General features: G+C 41.8%; 1 protein-coding gene across 6 annotated transcripts in view; it reads right to left on the reverse strand.

Moving 5' to 3' along the window:
- The window catches only part of cadm2a (cell adhesion molecule 2a), a 766,219-nt gene that overhangs the window by 181,898 nt on the left and 563,773 nt on the right, over positions 1–20,548 (reverse strand). For all 6 annotated transcript variants that reach the window (XM_036967529.1, XM_036967531.1, XM_036967528.1 and 3 more), the window contains one exon: positions 6,855–7,007. In XM_036967529.1, coding sequence (XP_036823424.1) covers positions 6,855–7,007 — 153 coding nt within the window. The remainder of the gene's footprint in view (positions 1–6,854; positions 7,008–20,548) is intronic.

A 20,548-nucleotide genomic window follows, 5' to 3' on the forward strand; every position in this document is an offset into this window, starting at 1 on the left:
GAGGTACCGGTACAGAGTCAATGTGGAGGCTATATACAGGGGGTACCGACACAGAGTCAATGTGGAGGCTATATACATATATATACATTACTGAGTCAATGTGTACAGGTCAGTCGAGGTCATTGAGATAATATGTATATGTAGGTAGGGGTAAAGTAACTATTCATAGATAATAAACAGCAAGTAGCAGCAGTGTAAAACCAAATGGGAAGGGGGGGGGGGGGGGTCAATGAAAATAGTCCGGTGGCCATTTGATTAGATGTTCATCAGTCTTATGGCTTGGGGGTAGAAGCTGTTTAGAAGCCTCTTGGACCTAGACTTGGTGCTCCGGTACCGGCTGCCGTGCAGTAGCAGAGAGAATAGTCTATGACAAGGGTGGCTGGAGTCTCTGACAATTTTTAAGGCCTTCCTCTGGCACCGCCTGGTATAGGCAGTTGCCATAACAGGCAGTGTTGCAGCTGTGATCACACAGTCGTCCGGAATAGCTGGTGCACTCATGCATGGTTCAGTGTTGCTTGTCTTGAAGCTAGCATTGAAGGCATTTAGCTCGTCTGGTTGCCTCGCGTCACTGGACAGCTCGCGGCTAGGTTTCTCTTTGTAATCCGTAATAGTTTGCAAGATTCAATCTTAGTCCTGTATTGATGTTTTGACTGTTTGATTGTTCATCGGAGGGCATAGCGGAATTTCTTATAAGCCTCCAGATTAGTGTCCCGCTCCTTGAAAGCAGCAGCTCTAGCCTTTAGCTCAGTGCGGATGTTGCCTGTAATCCATGGCTTCTGGTTGAGTTATGTAAGTACGGTCCCTGTGGTCACGATGCTTCTCTTTGCCGAATGGAGAGCGAGGGATTGTTTTGTATGCCTCTCTGTGTGTGGAATAATGGTGGTCTAGAGTTGTTTTTCTTCTGGTTGATATGAGGCAAAACGGATTTAAGTTTTCTTGCATTAAAGTCTCCAGCCACTAGGAGCGCCGCCTCTGGGTGAGCATTTCTTATTTGCTTATGACCCTATACAGTTCATTGAGTCTGGTCTTAGTGCCAGCATCGGTTTGTGGTGGTAAATAGACAGCCAAGACAAATAGAGAGGAAACTCTCTTGGTAAATAGTGTGGTCTACAGCTTATCATGAGGTACTCTAACTCAGGCGATGCAAAACCTTGAGACTTCCTTAATATTAGAGATTGCGCACCAGCTGTTGTTAATATGAGACATAGACCGCCACCCTTTGTCTTACCGGAGGCAGCTGTTCTGCCGATGGTGCCAGGTTTCCTCCAGATGTGACGCTTGGCATTCAGGCCAAACAGTTCAATCTTGGTTTCATCAGACCAGAGAATCTTGTTTCTCATGGTCTGAGAGTCTTTAGGTGTCATTTGGCAAACTCCAAGTGGGCTGTCATGTGCCTTTTACTGAGGAGAGGCTTCCGTCTGGCCATTCTACCATAAAGGCCTGAGTGCTGCAGAGATGGTTGTCCTTCTGGAAGGTTCTCCCATCTCCACAGAGTAACTCTGGAGCTCTGTCAGAGTGACCATCGGGTTCTTGGTCACCTCCCTGACCAAGGCCCTTCTTCCTCGATTGCTCAGTTTTGCCTGGCGGCCAGCTCAAGGAAGAGTGTTGGTTGTTCCAAACTTCTTCCATTTAAGAATGATGGAGTCCACTGTGTTCTTGGGGACCTTCAATACCTCGACACAATCCTGTCTCTGAGCTCTACGGACAATTACTTTGACCTCATGGCTTGGTTTTTGCTCTGACATGCACTGTCAACTGTGGGACTTTATATAGACAGGTGTGTGCCTTTCCAAATCATGTTCAATCAATATAATTTACCACAGGTGGACTCCAAGTTGTAAAAACATCTCAAGGATGATCAATGGAAACAGGATGCACCTGAGATCAATATCAAGTCTCATAGCAAACGGTCTGAATACTTATGTAAATAAGGAATTTCTGTTTATTTTTATTTTTAATTAATCTGTAAAAATGTCTAAAAACCTTTGTTTACTTCGTCATTATGTGGTATTGTGATGTCATTATGTGGTATTGTGATGTCATTATGGGGTATTGTGATGTCATTATGGGGTATTGTGATGTCATTATGGGGCGGCAGGGTAGCCTAGTGGTTAGAGTGTTGGACTAGTAACCGGAAAGTTGTAAGTTCAAACCCCCGAGCTGACAAGGTACAAATCTGTCGTTCTGCCCCTGAACAGGCAGTTAACCCACTGTTCCTAGGCCGTCATTGAAAATAAGAATTTGTTCTTAACTGACTTGCCTAGTTAAATAAAGGTAAAATAAAAAAAATAAAAAAATAAAAATTATGTGGTATTGTGATGTCATTATGGGGTATTGTGATGTCATTATGTGGTATTGTCAAAAATCTAATTTTATTTGTCACATACACATGGTTAGCAGATGTTAATGCGAGTGTAGCATCTGCTAACCATGTGTATGTGACAAATAAAATTAGATTTTTGACAATACCACATAATGACATCACAATACCATTGTGTGTAGATTGCTGAGAAAAAAAGACATTTTGAATTAATTTTAGAATGAGGATGTAACGTAACAAAATGTGGAAAAAGTCAAGGGGTCTGAGTACTTTCCTGAAGGCACTGTGTGTGTGTGTCCATGCAGTGTCCATGTGTTTGTGTGATGTGTGTGTGTTCCAAGGTTGTGAGGCTTGGTGATTGACAGGTCTACTGATCAATGGTATTGATGGGATTCAGGCCTTGTGTTTTCTGCCTCCTCCTGGTAGGGTAATTACAAGACTTTAACATCCTGCTCACTCATCCCGCCTCTGGGGAGTGTATGAGACTGTGAGTGTGTATGAGACTGTGTGTATGAGACTGTGTGTGTGTATGAGACTGTGTGAGTGTGTGAGACTGTGTGAGTGTGTGAGACTGTGTGAGTGTATGAGACTGTGTGTGTATGAGACTGTGTGTGTATGAGACTGTGAGTGTATGAGACTGTGTGTGTATGAGACTGTGAGTGTATAAGACTGTGTGTGTATGAGACTGTGTGGGTGTATGAGACTGTGTGAGTGTATGAGACTGTGTGAGTGTATGAGACTGTGTGAGTGTATGAGACTGTGTGAGTGTATGAGACTGTGTGTGTGTATGAGACTGTGTGTGTGAGTGTATGAGACTGTGAGTTTATGAGACTGTGTGAGTGTATGAGACTGTGTGTGTATGAGACTGTGTGTGTATGCGACTGAGTGTATGAGACTGAGTGTATGAGACTGTGTGTGTGTATGAGACTGTGTGTGTATGAGACTGTGTGTGTATGAGACTGAGTTTATGAGACTGTGAGTGTATGAGACTGTGAGTGTGTGTATGAGACTGTGTATGTGTATGAGACTGTGAGTGTATGAGATTGTGAGAGTATGAGACTGTGTGAGTGTATGAGACTGTGAGTGTATTGGACTGTGAGTGTATGAGACTGTGTGTGTATGAGACTGTGTGTGTGTATGAGACTGTGTGTGTGTATGAGACTGTGTGTGTGTATGAGACTGTGTGAGTGTATGAGACTGTGTGAGTGTATGAGACTGTGTGTGTATGATACTGTGAGTGTATGAGACTGTGTGAGTGTATGAGACTATGTGTGTGTATGAGACTGTGTGTGTATGAGACTGAGTGTATGAGACTGTGAGTGTATGAGACTGTGAGTGTTTGAGACTGTGAGTGTATGAGACTGTGTGTGTGTGTATGAGTCTGTGTGTGTATGAGACTGTATGTGTGTATGAGACTGTGTGAGTGTATGAGACTGTGTGAGTGTATGAGACTGTGTGAGTGTATGAGACTGTGTGTGTGTGTATGAGACTGTGTGTGTGTGTATGAGACTGTGTGTGTGTATGAGACTGTGTATGTATGAGACTGTGTGTGTATGAGAATGTGTGAGTGTATGAGACTGTGTGAGTGTATGAGACTGTGTGAGTGTATGAGACTGTGTGAGTGTATGAGACTGTGAGTGTATGAGACTGTGTGTGTATGAGACTGTGTGAGTGTATGAGACTGTGTGAGTGTATGAGACTGTGTGAGTGTATGAGACTGTGTGAGTGTATGAGACTGTGTGTGTATGAGACTGTGTGAGTGTATGCGTTAGGTTTGTTCGATTGAGAAGTTTGTGTGTTTGAGAAAGAGGTGTGTGTGTGTCTATATGTGTGCAACGCATGTGTACTATATTTGTGTGTGTATGTGTGTGTGTGTGTATGTTTGTATGTTTGATTGATTGAGAAAGAGCTGTGTGTGTGTGCATGCATGTGTGCGTTCATGGAAGTGTGTGTGTTCATGGAAATGTGTGTGTGTGTGTGTGTGTGTGTGTTCATGGAAGTGTGTGTGTTCATGGAAGCGTGTGTGTGTGTGTGTGTGTGTTCATGGAAGTGTGTGTGTGTGTGTGTGTTCATGGAAGTGTGTGTGTGTGTGTGTACTTGTGATGTACATTTTATCCGACGATTTCATAATTCTAACACCAACGTGTCTGTGTGTTCAATCCAAACTCTGACAAACAAAATGGAAAACTTCAGCAACATTGAACCAACTGTATAAATGAAAAGTAAAGTTCTACTGAAAGCTGTGTTTTTTTGTTGTTGTTTGTCATAACCGTCAATGTGGCTTCGTTACATAACATGACACGTTAAATTGGACCTTGAGCTGAATAGGATCATCGGTTGACTAGATGTCTGAGTCGGAGTATTGTAAAAGGTTTGTGAGTGGGCTGACTGTGTTATTCTTCATCATTTCAATGGTATTGTGTGAATGAGATGCTAATTAGATGTCCTCTGTAACTCAGTTGGTCGAGCATGGCTCTTGCGACGACAGGACAGTGGCATTGCTTTGGCGTCTGCTGAATAGCATGTTACATTATTATATATTATGTCTTCGGGACACATTGGGGCTATATTCAGGACATTTTGCTTGGCTAGCTGCTAGCTTTTAAATTATATATTTTTTCTCCCAAAGGCCAACCTGGCACAGTTAGCCACGACGCTGGCGCAGACCAGCTGAGCGGAACGTTACACCTGGTAACAAAATCCGTATCAGCCAATTGAAATCGTTAACGCAGTGTGGACGTGATCCCAACAATTTCTCACTAAAGAATCCTTAACAGAAGTCTGTTTACGATAGTCAAATTAACGACATAACGTGGAACAATGGGTCTGGACAATTAGCTCACAGTGTGAGGTGCCTACTTCCAGACATCTGTTACCAGTTGCGGTGAAATTGGAATCACCCGTTTTGGGTCACCATTTTCTCTTTTGAATTGTGTGGCGTTACATTCAATGTGCTATTGTGTTGTAGAGGGAGAGTGCAGTCATCATCGCCATGAAAATTAATATTATGAATTCAAATCCTTGTTTACAAACACACTGCCAATAAAATATATTATGTCAATTAAATCATGTGTAAATGTAGGGCTACCATCATTCAATACGCAATACTATAAATATCTACTTTGTCACTTATGTTATTTGTCTTGAGGACCAGCATAGGAGCGATACGCCCCATGTGGGTTTGTTATCTGTCTTGAGGACCAGCATAGGAGCGATAAGCCCTCATGTGGGTTTGTTATCTGTCTTGAGGACCAGCATAGGAGCGATACGCCCCATGTGGGTTTGTTATCTGTCTTGAGGACCAGCATAGGAGCGATACGCCCCATGTGGGTTTGTTATCTGTCTTGAGGACCAGCATAGGAGCGATACGCCCCATGTGGGTTTGTTATCTGTCTTGAGGACCAGCATAGGAGCGATACGCCCTCATGTGGGTTTGTTATCTGTCTTGAGGACCAGCATAGGAGCGATACGCCCCATGTGGGTTTGTTGTCTGTCTTGAGGACCAGCATAGGAGCGATACGCCCCATGTGGGTTTGTTATCTGTCTTGAGGACCAGCATAGGAGCGATACGCCCCATGTGGGTTTGTTATCTGTCTTGAGGACCAGCATAGGAGCGATACGCCCCATGTGGGTTTGTTATCTGTCTTGAGGACCAGCATAGGAGCGATACGCCCCATGTGGGTTTGTTGTCTGTCTTGAGGACCAGCATAGGAGCGATACGCCCCATGTGGGTTTGTTATCTGTCTTGAGGACCAGCATAGGAGCGATACGCCCCATGTGGGTTTGTTATCTGTCTTGAGGACCAGCATAGGAGCGATACGCCCTCATGTGGGTTTGTTATCTGTCTTGAGGACCAGCATAGGAGCGATACGCCCTCATGTGGGTTTGTTATCTGTCTTGAGGACCAGCATAGGAGCGATACGCCCTCATGTGGGTTTGTTATCTGTCTTGAGGACCAGCATAGGAGCGATACGCCCCATGTGGGTTTGTTATCTGTCTTGAGGACCAGCATAGGAGCGATACGCCCCATGTGGGTTTGTTATCTGTCTTGAGGACCAGCATAGGAGCGATACGCCCCATGTGGGTTTGTTATTTGATACGCATCATCAGTCTATAACGAACGCATCATCAGTCTATAACGTCCTCCAGTCAGGGGCGGAATGCCTGGCCCCAAATGCCTGGCCCCAGTGTGTCTGGTCCCAGTCCGCCCCTGGCCCCAGTGTGTCTGGTCCCAGTCCGCCCCTGGCCCCAGTGTGTCTGGTCCCAGTCCGCCCCTGGCCCCAGTGTGTCTGGTCCCAGTCCGTCCCTGGCCCCAGTGTGTCTGGTTCCAGTCCGTCCCTGGCCCCAGTGTGTCTGGTCCCAGTCCGCCCCTGGCCCCAGTGTGTCTGGTCCCAGTCCGCCCCTGGCCCCAGTGTGTCTGGTCCCAGTCCGTCCCTGGCTCCAGCCAGTGTGTGTGTGTGTGTGTGTGTGTGTGTGTGTGTTCTTGTATGTGTGAGTACACTCCTGCGTGCACGCTATCCGGTGCTATACTCACCCAGTACAGTAAGGTAGGCCTTGGCGGTCTTCACAGGCATGGTGAATAGAGAACAGGTGTACATCCCCTCGTCAGCCAGTGTCACCTCACTGATACTAATGGTCAGCTCCGACCACGACGCTCGGACCAGCTCGATACGGTTATCTCTCAAAGCTAGAGGAGGGGAGAGAGAGAGAGAGAGAGACAGAGAGAGAGACAGAGAGAGAGAGAGAGATAGAGAGAGAGATAGAGAGACAGAGAGAGAGAGACAGAGATAGAGAGAATAGCTAATTTACTAATGGATTTTATCTCTAACAATAACAATGATAACATCTTATTTCATCACACACAATATGTCAACAAAAGCAGCTAAATGCACTTAATACCACTATCCCTGGGCAGTACAGGAAGGGAGAGAGACAGGGGAGAGCAAGAGAGAGAGAGACAGAGAGAGAGAGAGACAGAGAGAGACAGAGACAGATACAGAAAGAGAGAGAGAGAGGGGAGAGAGAGAGACAGAGAGAGAGAGAGAGGGGAGAGCAAGAGAGAGAGACAGAGAGAGGGGAGAGCAAGACAGAGAGAGAGAGAGAGAGAGAGAGAGAGAGAGATAGAAAGAGAGAGCGAGAGAGACAGCGAGAGAGAGAGAGAGAGAGAGAGAGAGAGAGAGAGAGAGAAAGACACAGAGAGAGAGGGGAGAGCAAGAGAGAGAGAGAGAGAGAGAGAGAGACAGAGAGAGAGAGACAGAGAAAGGGGAGAGCGAGTTAGAGAGAGACAGAGAGAAAAAAGAGAGAGAGAGAGAGAGAGAGAGAGAGACTTCCAACTGTGAACATACAATGGTTGGGGTTGATTCCAATTTATTTTCATATTCCAAAATTAAATTATAGAATGCAAGCAGGAAATGGAGAATTTGACTTCGAATTGATTTGGAATTGCAGCAATCTTAACAAAAAAAAGGTAATTGATTTGAAATTTAGACTGTCTGAATTGACATTTTAAAATAAAAACATCCATGGAATGGAATTGGAATTTAGATTGTCTGAATTGGACTTCAATCTGAATTGGAAAATAAAAACATTCTTGGAATGGAATTGGAATGGAATTGGAATGGAATTGGAATGGAATTGGAATGGTATTGGAATGGAATTGGAATGGAATTGGAATGGAATTGGAATGGTATTAGAATGGAATTAGAATGGAATTGGAATGGAATTAGAATGGAATTGGAATGGAATTAGAGTGGAATTAGAATGGAATTGGAATGGAATTAGAATGGAATTGGAATGGAATTAGAATGGAATTGGAATGGAATTAGAATGGAATTGGAGTGGAATTAGAATGGAATTGGAATGGAATTAGAATGGAATTGGAATGGAATTGGAATGGAATTAGAATGGAATTGGAATGGAATTAGAATGGAATTGGAATGGTATTAGAATGGAATTAGAATGGAATTGGAATGGAATTAGAAAGGAATTGGAATGGAATTGGAGTGGAATTAGAATGGAATTGGAATGGAATTAGAATGGAATTGGAATGGAATTGGAATGGAATTAGAATGGAATTGGAATGGAATTAGAATGGAATTGGAATGGAATTAGAATGGAATTAGAATGGAATTGGAATGGAATTAGAATGGTATTAGAATGGAATTAGAATGGAATTGGAATGGAATTAGAATGGAATTGGAATGGAATTGGAATGGAATTAGAATGGTATTAGAATGGAATTAGAATGGAATTGGAATGGAATTAGAATGGAATTGGAATGGAATTAGAATGGTATTGGAGTGGAATTAGAATGGAATTGGAATGGAAATAGAATGGAATTGGAATGGAATTGGAATGGAATTAGAATGGAATTGGAATGGAATTAGAATGGAATTGGAATGGAATTAGAATGGAATTAGAATGGAATTGGAATGGAATTGGAATGGAATTAGAATGGTATTAGAATGGAATTAGAATGGAATTGGAATGGAATTGGAATATAATTCTACCACATAAATTCATTTAGCAGATGCTTTTATCCAAAGCGACTTGAAGTCATTCATGCATAAGCTTTTTCACGTAAGGGTGGATTGTTTATCTTTAGCCTTGGAAAATATGTAAAGTGGTGTCAGAGCTGATTAACATATTTCCCAGCATGCTGTTTTGTAGTACATTTAGTGTTGTTCATATTATGCAGCACATCATATTTTTGTACATCGTTTTGGATAATGAAATATAACATTTTTATTTCTATGAATTATTTTCTAAATCTGTGTTTCTATTTCAGTGTTTTTGGTTGAACATAGATTTTTATTCATACTATAATAAATAACATACACGTAAAAAAAAACGACTCTAATCTGTTCACGGTTGGATTTATTTACAGTCATTATTTAGATGGTGGAGCCTGTTCATGTGATTTAGGTTGTCTTGTCAACTTCCTGCTCCCAACCTGGCTATCAGTCTGAATGCAAACGGTGGGCGATCAACTATTCAAAATGTTACAAAGCTACCATTTTGGATAAACCCACCCTGAAGGTCGTCATAACTTGACAAAATGGAAGAGGTGAGAAGGTCAAAGACACCATTTTGGATAGATTTCAGTGGGAATTAGAACCCACCCTGAAGGTCGTCATAACTTGACAAAATGGAAGAGGTGAGAAGGTCAAAGACACCATTTTGGATAGATTTCAGTGGGAATTAGAACCCACCCTGAAGGTCGTCATAACTTGACAAAATGGAAGAGGTGAGAAGGTCAAAGACACCATTTTGGATAGATTTCAGTGGGAATTAGAACCCACCCTGAAGGTCGTCATAACTTGACAAAATGGAAGAGGTGAGAAGGTCAAAGACACCATTTTGGATAGATTTCAGTGGGAATTAGAACCCACCCTGAAGGTCGTCATAACTTGACAAAATGGAAGAGGTGAGAAGGTCAAAGACACCATTTTGGATAGATTTCAGTGGGAATTAGAACCCACCCTGAAGGTCGTCATAACTTGACAAAATGGAAGAGGTGAGAAGGTCAAAGACACCATTTTGGATAGATTTCAGTGGGAATTAGAACCCACCCTGAAAGTCGTCATAACTTGACAAAATGGAAGAGGTGAGAAGGTCAAAGACACCATTTTGGATAGATTTCAGTGGGAATTATAACCCACCCTGAAGGTCGTCATAACTTGACAAAATGGAAGAGGTGAGAAGGTCAAAGACACCATTTTGGATAGATTTCAGTGGGAATTAGAACCCACCCTGAAGGTCGTCATAACTTGACAAAATGGAAGAGGTGAGAAGGTCAAAGACATCATGCCGCTGGGACAGGAAGTTAACAGGCAATGAAAGATGAACCTTGTTGTATTTGTAGCAATTCGTAGAAGCTAAACATGCAAGTGAATGCAATGATGCAAATGACTAAGTCTCTGTCACTAGTACACACAGTCATGGGTGGTAATTCTAACGTTCACTCTAAAGGCACACTGGGATATATGCTAATGTCAGCAAATATTTGCAAATATCCCACGATTGCCTTTATTGAACGTTAGAATTACCACCGATGACTGTGTTCGCTAGTGACAAAGACCTGGTTGTTGCATCAATCCTGTAGTCGTCACCAAGTGAGAGGATACGTGAATATTTCATCCTTGTAATTTAACCCTTTGTGACGACACATTAAAATATCATCAGACTATTACCTCAACAGCCTAGTTTCACCCTGAAACTCCTGGTTTGCAGGCCATATCAAGCAATCCATATGATTATTATGGGTTGTAAAAGTGACATCCAACAATTTGAAGTTTGAATCACTCACAACCTGCATTTAGAATGACTGCCAAGGTTAGAGAAATTATACATTGGGGATTCCCTACACCATGTAAACTAGAACAACCATCTCAGTAATGGGTTGAATAAATCCAACTACAAACAGATTATTTGGGGGGAGGGGAGATTTTTGGGGGGTTGTTCTTATGCTAAACATAAATAATTATCAGCCTAGTTTGACCCTGAAACAACTGGTTTGCAGACCACATCAAGCAAGTCACATTATTCAATTTAGAATGAGAGCCAAGGTAGGATTATCGGACAGAAAAATTATTCCCTAAACCATCTAAACTGGAACAACCATCTCAGTAATGGGTTGAATAAATCCAAGATTGATTTTGGTTTTTTTTGGAGGTTAAAAAAATGTATGTTATTTATTATTTTATGTTATTTATAGCATAGTTTATGTGTCGGGGGGCTAGGGTCAGTCTGTTATATCTGGAGTACTTCTCCTGTCTTATCTGGTGTCCTGTGTGAATGTAAGTATGCTCTCTCTAGTTCTCTCTCCCTCTCGGAGGACCTGAGCCCTAGGACCATGCCTCAGGACTACCTGACCTGATGACTCATCTGTTCTGCCTGCGGCTATGGAGCCCTGACCTGTTCACCGGACGTGCTATCTGTCCCAGACCTGCTGTTTTGGACTATCTCTCTACCGCACCTGCTGTCTCTAACTCAGAACAAGAAAAGCCAACTGACATTTACTCCTGAGGTGCTGACCTGTTTTACCTTCTACAACCACTGTGATTATTATTTGACCCTGCTGGTCATCTATGAACATTTGAACATCTTGGCCATGTTCTGTTATAATCTCCACCCGGCCACCCCTCAGAGCCTGGTTTCTTCCTAGGTTCTGGCCTTTCTAGGGAGTTTTTCCTAGCCACCGTGCTTCTACACCTGCATTGCTTGCTGTTTGGGGTTTTAGGCTGGGTTTCTGTACAGCACTTTGAGATATCAGCTGATGTAAGAAGGGCTTTATAAATACATTTGATTGATTGATTGATAAGATCAATCAAATAATCAAATCAATCAACGTGCATACAAAAACACAGATATAGACACACACAATTCTAGAAATCAACCTGCAATAAAGCATGCTGGGAAATATGATAATGAGGGGCGTGGTTTTGGGTGTTTGCATTGTTTTACTCTACACAGAATAAAAATGACACAATCACACTCAAGTTATTAAAGGTCCCAAACAGTCAAAATCATTTGGATGAAACCAAAACCAAGTGGGACAACCAAAGTATGAAAAATGACTGTTGCTTCTATATTGATAAAGATTGGTCATCAAATGACTGGTCCCCTCCCCCCATGTCAAACACCATCGAATACAGGAGGAGGGATGGAGGCGGGATTATTAAGGGCTTTTTTTTGTTTGTTTCATACACCAATGGTAACGTCTTATTCTCTTACCTAATTTAAATAAGTACCGCCTCGTAACCAACATCACAGAGGGGGCGTGGTTTAGTAATCATTTTTTAGAACAAGGCTGTAACATAACAATGTGGAAAAAGTCAAGGGGTCTGAATATCAATCAATATATATGCAAAAAATGTACATGTAGAATGAATAGACTGCATTTTATCCATCTCCCTGACAAGCCTTATTTAATCACAGCAAGGCTACTGAGCTTCTTATCCCATCAGTGTCCATCATTATACCTGAGACATCACAGGAGTCAGTTAAGAGCTAGTTATGACACACACACACACACACACACACACACACACACACACACACACCTTCACCTCGCAGTGCATAGTCATTATAAAGGCTGTGTGTGCGTGTGTGTGTGTGTGTGTGTGTGTATATGTGTGTGTGTGTGTGTGTGTGTGTGTGTGTGTGTGTGTGTGTTGATGCTGTAGAAGTGATTGGTGAACGGAAGGTCGGCAGGGGTCAGTGAGAGGTGAGGTCACTGCTCCCATGTAGACACCGCAGTCACGCACAGAGCTTAAGGAAGGAAGGGAGTGAGAGAGAAGGGTAATTTACTGTAGAGAGATAGTCTGAGAGGGAGAGAGAGAGAAGGGTAATTTACTGTAGAGAGATAGTCTGAGGGAGAGACCAGGTCTGAGAGCTTGAAAGAGAGAGAGAAGGGTTATTTACTGTAGAGAGATAGTCTGAGGGAGAGAGACCAGGTCTGAGAGCGTGAAAGAGAGAGAGAAGGGTTATTTACTGTAGGGAGATAGTCTGAGAGGGAGAGAGAGAGAAGGGTCATTTACTGTAGAGAGATAGTCTGAGGGAGAGAGAGAGAAGGTTTATTTACTGTAGAGAGATAGTCTGAGGGAGAGACCAGGTCTGAGATAGTGAAAGAGAGAGAGAAGGGTTATTTACTGTAGAGAGATAGTCTGAGGGAGAGAGAGAGAAGGGTTATTTACTGTAGGGAGATAGTCTGAGAGGGAGAGACCAGGTCTGAGAGCGTGAAAGAGAGAGAGAAGGGTAATTTACTGTAGGGAGATAGTCTGAGGGAGAGAGAGAGAAGGTTTATTTACTGTAGAGAGATAGTCTGAGGGAGAGACCAGGTCTGAGATAGTGAAAGAGAGAGAGAAGGGTTATTTACTGTAGAGAGATAGTCTGAGGGAGAGAGAGAGAAGGGTTATTTACTGTAGGGAGATAGTCTGAGAGGGAGAGACCAGGTCTGAGAGCGTGAACGAGAGCGAAGGGTCATTTGACCAGGTCTGAGAGCGTGAAAGAGAGAGAAGGGTCATTTGACCAGGTCTGAGAGCGTGAAAGAGAGAGAGACTGAGAGGGAGAGACCAGGTCTGAGAGCGTGAAGGAGAGAGAGACTGAGAGGGAGAGACCAGGTCTGAGAGCGTGAAAGAGAGAGAGACTATTTCTGGATGTTTGAAAAGGTTCTGAGAACATTGATATATGTCTTCCTCTGCACTCACAAAATAATAATAGTAATGATGGCCCAACACTGGGAGCAAACTGGTGATCGGAGCGCGCTGCCTAAACCACTGCACCATCACAATGCTCTAGCAACCAACGAGAGTACTTGAATCTACTTGAATATACTTGGTTCTACTTTATAATACTTGATGATACACATCTACTGTTTTTCCTCTCCTCTTTTCAGTCTCTCCGTAAAGATAAATAGTCATCCATCCCTTCATCTCGCTGGCCTCTCAGTTCAATAGGAAAGAGCTGAGTCACACAGGTTCAGTCCCACATATCACCCTATTCCCATCACTCTAATGTGTGTGTGTGTGTTGTGTATGTTTTTCTGTGTGTGTTTTTCTGTGTGTGTTTTTCTGTGTGGGGTGTGTGTGTGTGTGTGTGTGTGTGTGTGTGTGTGTGTGTGTGTGTGTGTGTGTGTGTGTGTATATATATATATATATATTCAGTCAGTTCTATTTTATCCCTTTAACAAGCTAAATTTTAACAACCCATTTTTAAATCAAATGAAGTATATTGATTTTGTTTGGCATATTTTATGACATCAATCAATCCTTTTTAGTAAAATGATCATGTGGTTTTCATTATAAGACTCATTCAAAGATGGATGAAAACCAGGAAGTGAACGTGAGTAAAACTTGAACCTCATTTGACACACATTTATGGTAGTACTTGTGTATAAAATGTCAAATTACAAGTTTTGTAAAATGTTGTTGATCTCTAAAACATAATTTATAAATCATTAAAATTACTAATAATGTTATCGTTTTACAATTTTAGGAACATTTGAAAAATATGTTTTACCAGGAGTTTTAAAGGAATTAAAGGAATTAAGTAGGGAACACCCATTAACAAGTTAACAAGGTTAATTCCAAACAGTAACATGCATGTAAAGGAATGGGACATTTATCATTAAGACCTTAAAAAAAAAAAAACACATGACAATAGCGAGCCAATCCTCACATATTAGTGAATATGCAGCTACTGCCATAAAGCAGTTAAAGTAACAATACATCGTTTTTCAAACATTTAACAAAATGCAAATTTTCATAAAAACACAGTTGCAAAAGATACAAGACAACAGATACAAGACAACAGATACAAGACAACAGATACAAGACAACAGATACAAGACAACAGAAGCCGTTTCGTGTGACAGACATGAAAAAGGGGAAATGTAAATATGAAACAACTCGGATGGGTTGTTAATTAATAAGACAAGGATTGTGCATTTTCGCATCTGGACAACGAAAGAAAGTTGATATGAAAATCAGTAGAAGAGGAGAGAAATGCTGTGAAACTTGTTGCTAGCTTAGCTGTTGTTGCTAGCTGCTTCTTGATGATGCTCTTCCCACTGCAGCCTGTGTCTGTGTTGCCTAGCAACCAGGCTCTCCGCTACCGAGGCTCAACCTAACTACAGGCCATATACTTGACATAAGAACCTAATTTATAACTCTATGAATTCACTGTACATGACTATTTTCAGCAAAAAAAAATAAAGACACTGTTCCTGGCTTATGATTTCGTTAAAGGACAACAATAAGATAAAGAGAGAGAGAGAGAGAGAGAGAGACTTACTTGTGTCAAGAAACACGTGGAAATCTGTTCTTTAGTCTGATGACACCGTGTCTCAGAGTAGGTGAATGGATGACATCTGCATGTGTGTTTCCCACCGTGAAGCATGGAGGAGGAGGTGTGATGGTGTGGGGTTGCTTTGCTGATGACACTGTCTGTGGTTTAGCTTAGTGGGACTATCGTTTGTTTTTCAACAGGAAAATGACCTGACACATCAGGCTGCGTAAGGGGCTATTTGACCAAGAAGGAGAGTGATGGAGTGCTGTATTAGATAACCTGGCCTGCTATTTTGAAAGTCTGGGTGGTCCTGGAATAGAGCAAAAATAATCACAGCTCCTGCAGTGTTGAAAACATAGCGACCTGCATTTGAGACTGCCGGCCAGCTAGGCTATCTGGGCTTCTGTTCTCCTTACGGGGAATTCTCAACCGAGTGAACAAAAAGATTAAACGTAAAATCCAAAAAGCAAAAATGTGTCCTCCTAGAAAAATCTTCTCACGGCCGTGACCGTTGGTAGCAGCATCGGCTAACGTTGGTAGCAGCAGCGGCTAACGTTGGTAGCAGCAGCGGCTAACGTTGGTAGCAGCATCGGCTAACGTTGGTAGCAGCATCGGCTAACGTTGGTAGCAGCATCGGCTAACGTTGGTAGCAGCATCGGCTAACGTTGGTAGCAGCAGCGGCTAACGTTGGTAGAAGCAGCGGCTAACGTTGGTAGCTAGCTATACAACGCAGTTCCAGCCAAGTCAGGTTGCAGGGAAAAAGCAGCAGGAAATACAATTAGCGTGGGACACCTTGGAATGGAATTAGAATGGAATTGGAATGGTATTAGAATGGAATTAGAATGGAATTGGAATGGAATTAGAAAGGAATTGGAATGGAATTGGAGTGGAATTAGAATGGAATTGGAATGGAATTAGAATGGAATTGGAATGGAATTGGAATGGAATTAGAATGGAATTGGAATGGAATTAGAATGGAATTGGAATGGAATTAGAATGGAATTAGAATGGAATTGGAATGGAATTAGAATGGTATTAGAATGGAATTAGAATGGAATTGGAATGGAATTAGAATGGAATTGGAATGGAATTGGAATGGAATTAGAATGGTATTAGAATGGAATTAGAATGGAATTGGAATGGAATTAGAATGGAATTGGAATGGAATTAGAATGGTATTGGAGTGGAATTAGAATGGAATTGGAATGGAATTAGAATGGAATTGGAATGGAATTGGAATGGAATTAGAATGGAATTGGAATGGAATTAGAATGGAATTGGAATGGAATTAGAATGGAATTAGAATGGAATTGGAATGGAATTGGAATGGAATTAGAATGGTATTAGAATGGAATTAGAATGGAATTGGAATGGAATTGGAATATAATTCTACCACATAAATTCATTTAGCAGATGCTTTTATCCAAAGCGACTTGAAGTCATTCATGCATAAGCTTTTTCACGTAAGGGTGGATTGTTTATCTTTAGCCTTGGAAAATATGTAAAGTGGTGTCAGAGCTGATTAACATATTTCCCAGCATGCTGTTTTGTAGTACATTTAGTGTTGTTCATATTATGCAGCACATCATATTTTTGTACATCGTTTTGGATAATGAAATATAACATTTTTATTTCTATGAATTATTTTCTAAATCTGTGTTTTTATTTCAGTGTTTTTGGTTGAACATAGATTTTTATTCATACTATAATAAATAACATACACGTAAAAAAAAACGACTCTAATCTGTTCACGGTTGGATTTATTTACAGTCATTATTTAGATGGTGGAGCCTGTTCATGTGATTTAGGTTGTCTTGTCAACTTCCTGCTCCCAACCTGGCTATCAGTCTGAATGCAAACGGTGGGCGATCAACTATTCAAAATGTTACAAAGCTACCATTTTGGATAAACCCACCCTGAAGGTCGTCATAACTTGACAAAATGGAAGAGGTGAGAAGGTCAAAGACACCATTTTGGATAGATTTCAGTGGGAATTAGAACCCACCCTGAAGGTCGTCATAACTTGACAAAATGGAAGAGGTGAGAAGGTCAAAGACACCATTTTGGATAGATTTCAGTGGGAATTAGAACCCACCCTGAAGGTCGTCATAACTTGACAAAATGGAAGAGGTGAGAAGGTCAAAGACACCATTTTGGATAGATTTCAGTGGGAATTAGAACCCACCCTGAAGGTCGTCATAACTTGACAAAATGGAAGAGGTGAGAAGGTCAAAGACACCATTTTGGATAGATTTCAGTGGGAATTAGAACCCACCCTGAAGGTCGTCATAACTTGACAAAATGGAAGAGGTGAGAAGGTCAAAGACACCATTTTGGATAGATTTCAGTGGGAATTAGAACCCACCCTGAAGGTCGTCATAACTTGACAAAATGGAAGAGGTGAGAAGGTCAAAGACACCATTTTGGATAGATTTCAGTGGGAATTAGAACCCACCCTGAAAGTCGTCATAACTTGACAAAATGGAAGAGGTGAGAAGGTCAAAGACACCATTTTGGATAGATTTCAGTGGGAATTATAACCCACCCTGAAGGTCGTCATAACTTGACAAAATGGAAGAGGTGAGAAGGTCAAAGACACCATTTTGGATAGATTTCAGTGGGAATTAGAACCCACCCTGAAGGTCGTCATAACTTGACAAAATGGAAGAGGTGAGAAGGTCAAAGACATCATGCCGCTGGGACAGGAAGTTAACAGGCAATGAAAGATGAACCTTGTTGTATTTGTAGCAATTCGTAGAAGCTAAACATGCAAGTGAATGCAATGATGCAAATGACTAAGTCTCTGTCACTAGTACACACAGTCATGGGTGGTAATTCTAACGTTCACTCTAAAGGCACACTGGGATATATGCTAATGTCAGCAAATATTTGCAAATATCCCACGATTGCCTTTATTGAACGTTAGAATTACCACCGATGACTGTGTTCGCTAGTGACAAAGACCTGGTTGTTGCATCAATCCTGTAGTCGTCACCAAGTGAGAGGATACGTGAATATTTCATCCTTGTAATTTAACCCTTTGTGACGACACATTAAAATATCATCAGACTATTACCTCAACAGCCTAGTTTCACCCTGAAACTCCTGGTTTGCAGGCCATATCAAGCAATCCATATGATTATTATGGGTTGTAAAAGTGACATCCAACAATTTGAAGTTTGAATCACTCACAACCTGCATTTAGAATGACTGCCAAGGTTAGAGAAATTATACATTGGGGATTCCCTACACCATGTAAACTAGAACAACCATCTCAGTAATGGGTTGAATAAATCCAACTACAAACAGATTATTTGGGGGGAGGGGAGATTTTTGGGGGGTTGTTCTTATGCTAAACATAAATAATTATCAGCCTAGTTTGACCCTGAAACAACTGGTTTGCAGACCACATCAAGCAAGTCACATTATTCAATTTAGAATGAGAGCCAAGGTAGGATTATCGGACAGAAAAATTATTCCCTAAACCATCTAAACTGGAACAACCATCTCAGTAATGGGTTGAATAAATCCAAGATTGATTTTGTTTTTTTTTGGAGGTTAAAAAAATGTATGTTATTTATTATTTTATGTTATTTATAGCATAGTTTATGTGTCGGGGGGCTAGGGTCAGTCTGTTATATCTGGAGTACTTCTCCTGTCTTATCTGGTGTCCTGTGTGAATGTAAGTATGCTCTCTCTAGTTCTCTCTCCCTCTCGGAGGACCTGAGCCCTAGGACCATGCCTCAGGACTACCTGACCTGATGACTCATCTGTTCTGCCTGCGGCTATGGAGCCCTGACCTGTTCACCGGACGTGCTATCTGTCCCAGACCTGCTGTTTTGGACTATCTCTCTACCGCACCTGCTGTCTCTAACTCAGAACAAGAAAAGCCAACTGACATTTACTCCTGAGGTGCTGACCTGTTTTACCTTCTACAACCACTGTGATTATTATTTGACCCTGCTGGTCATCTATGAACATTTGAACATCTTGGCCATGTTCTGTTATAATCTCCACCCGGCCACCCCTCAGAGCCTGGTTTCTTCCTAGGTTCTGGCCTTTCTAGGGAGTTTTTCCTAGCCACCGTGCTTCTACACCTGCATTGCTTGCTGTTTGGGGTTTTAGGCTGGGTTTCTGTACAGCACTTTGAGATATCAGCTGATGTAAGAAGGGCTTTATAAATACATTTGATTGATTGATTGATAAGATCAATCAAATAATCAAATCAATCAACGTGCATACAAAAACACAGATATAGACACACACAATTCTAGAAATCAACCTGCAATAAAGCATGCTGGGAAATATGATAATGAGGGGCGTGGTTTTGGGTGTTTGCATTGTTTTACTCTACACAGAATAAAAATGACACAATCACACTCAAGTTATTAAAGGTCCCAAACAGTCAAAATCATTTGGATGAAACCAAAACCAAGTGGGACAACCAAAGTATGAAAAATGACTGTTGCTTCTATATTGATAAAGATTGGTCATCAAATGACTGGTCCCCTCCCCCCATGTCAAACACCATCGAATACAGGAGGAGGGATGGAGGCGGGATTATTAAGGGCTTTTTTTTGTTTGTTTCATACACCAATGGTAACGTCTTATTCTCTTACCTAATTTAAATAAGTACCGCCTCGTAACCAACATCACAGAGGGGGCGTGGTTTAGTAATCATTTTTTAGAACAAGGCTGTAACATAACAATGTGGAAAAAGTCAAGGGGTCTGAATATCAATCAATATATATGCAAAAAATGTACATGTAGAATGAATAGACTGCATTTTATCCATCTCCCTGACAAGCCTTATTTAATCACAGCAAGGTTACTGAGCTTCTTATCCCATCAGTGTCCATCATTATACCTGAGACATCACAGGAGTCAGTTAAGAGCTAGTTATGACACACACACACACACACACACACACACACACACACACACACACACCTTCACCTCGCAGTGCATAGTCATTATAAAGGCTGTGTGTGCGTGTGTGTGTGTGTGTGTGTGTGTATATGTGTGTGTGTGTGTGTGTGTGTGTTGATGCTGTAGAAGTGATTGGTGAACGGAAGGTCGGCAGGGGTCAGTGAGAGGTGAGGTCACTGCTCCCATGTAGACACCGCAGTCACGCACAGAGCTTAAGGAAGGAAGGGAGTGAGAGAGAAGGGTAATTTACTGTAGAGAGATAGTCTGAGAGGGAGAGAGAGAGAAGGGTAATTTACTGTAGAGAGATAGTCTGAGGGAGAGACCAGGTCTGAGAGCTTGAAAGAGAGAGAGAAGGGTTATTTACTGTAGAGAGATAGTCTGAGGGAGAGAGACCAGGTCTGAGAGCGTGAAAGAGAGAGAGAAGGGTTATTTACTGTAGGGAGATAGTCTGAGAGGGAGAGAGAGAGAAGGGTCATTTACTGTAGAGAGATAGTCTGAGGGAGAGAGAGA

The sequence above is a fragment of the Oncorhynchus mykiss genome, chromosome Y, assembly GCF_013265735.2.
Source record: "Oncorhynchus mykiss isolate Arlee chromosome Y, USDA_OmykA_1.1, whole genome shotgun sequence".
NCBI classification, from domain to species: domain Eukaryota; kingdom Metazoa; phylum Chordata; class Actinopteri; order Salmoniformes; family Salmonidae; genus Oncorhynchus; species Oncorhynchus mykiss.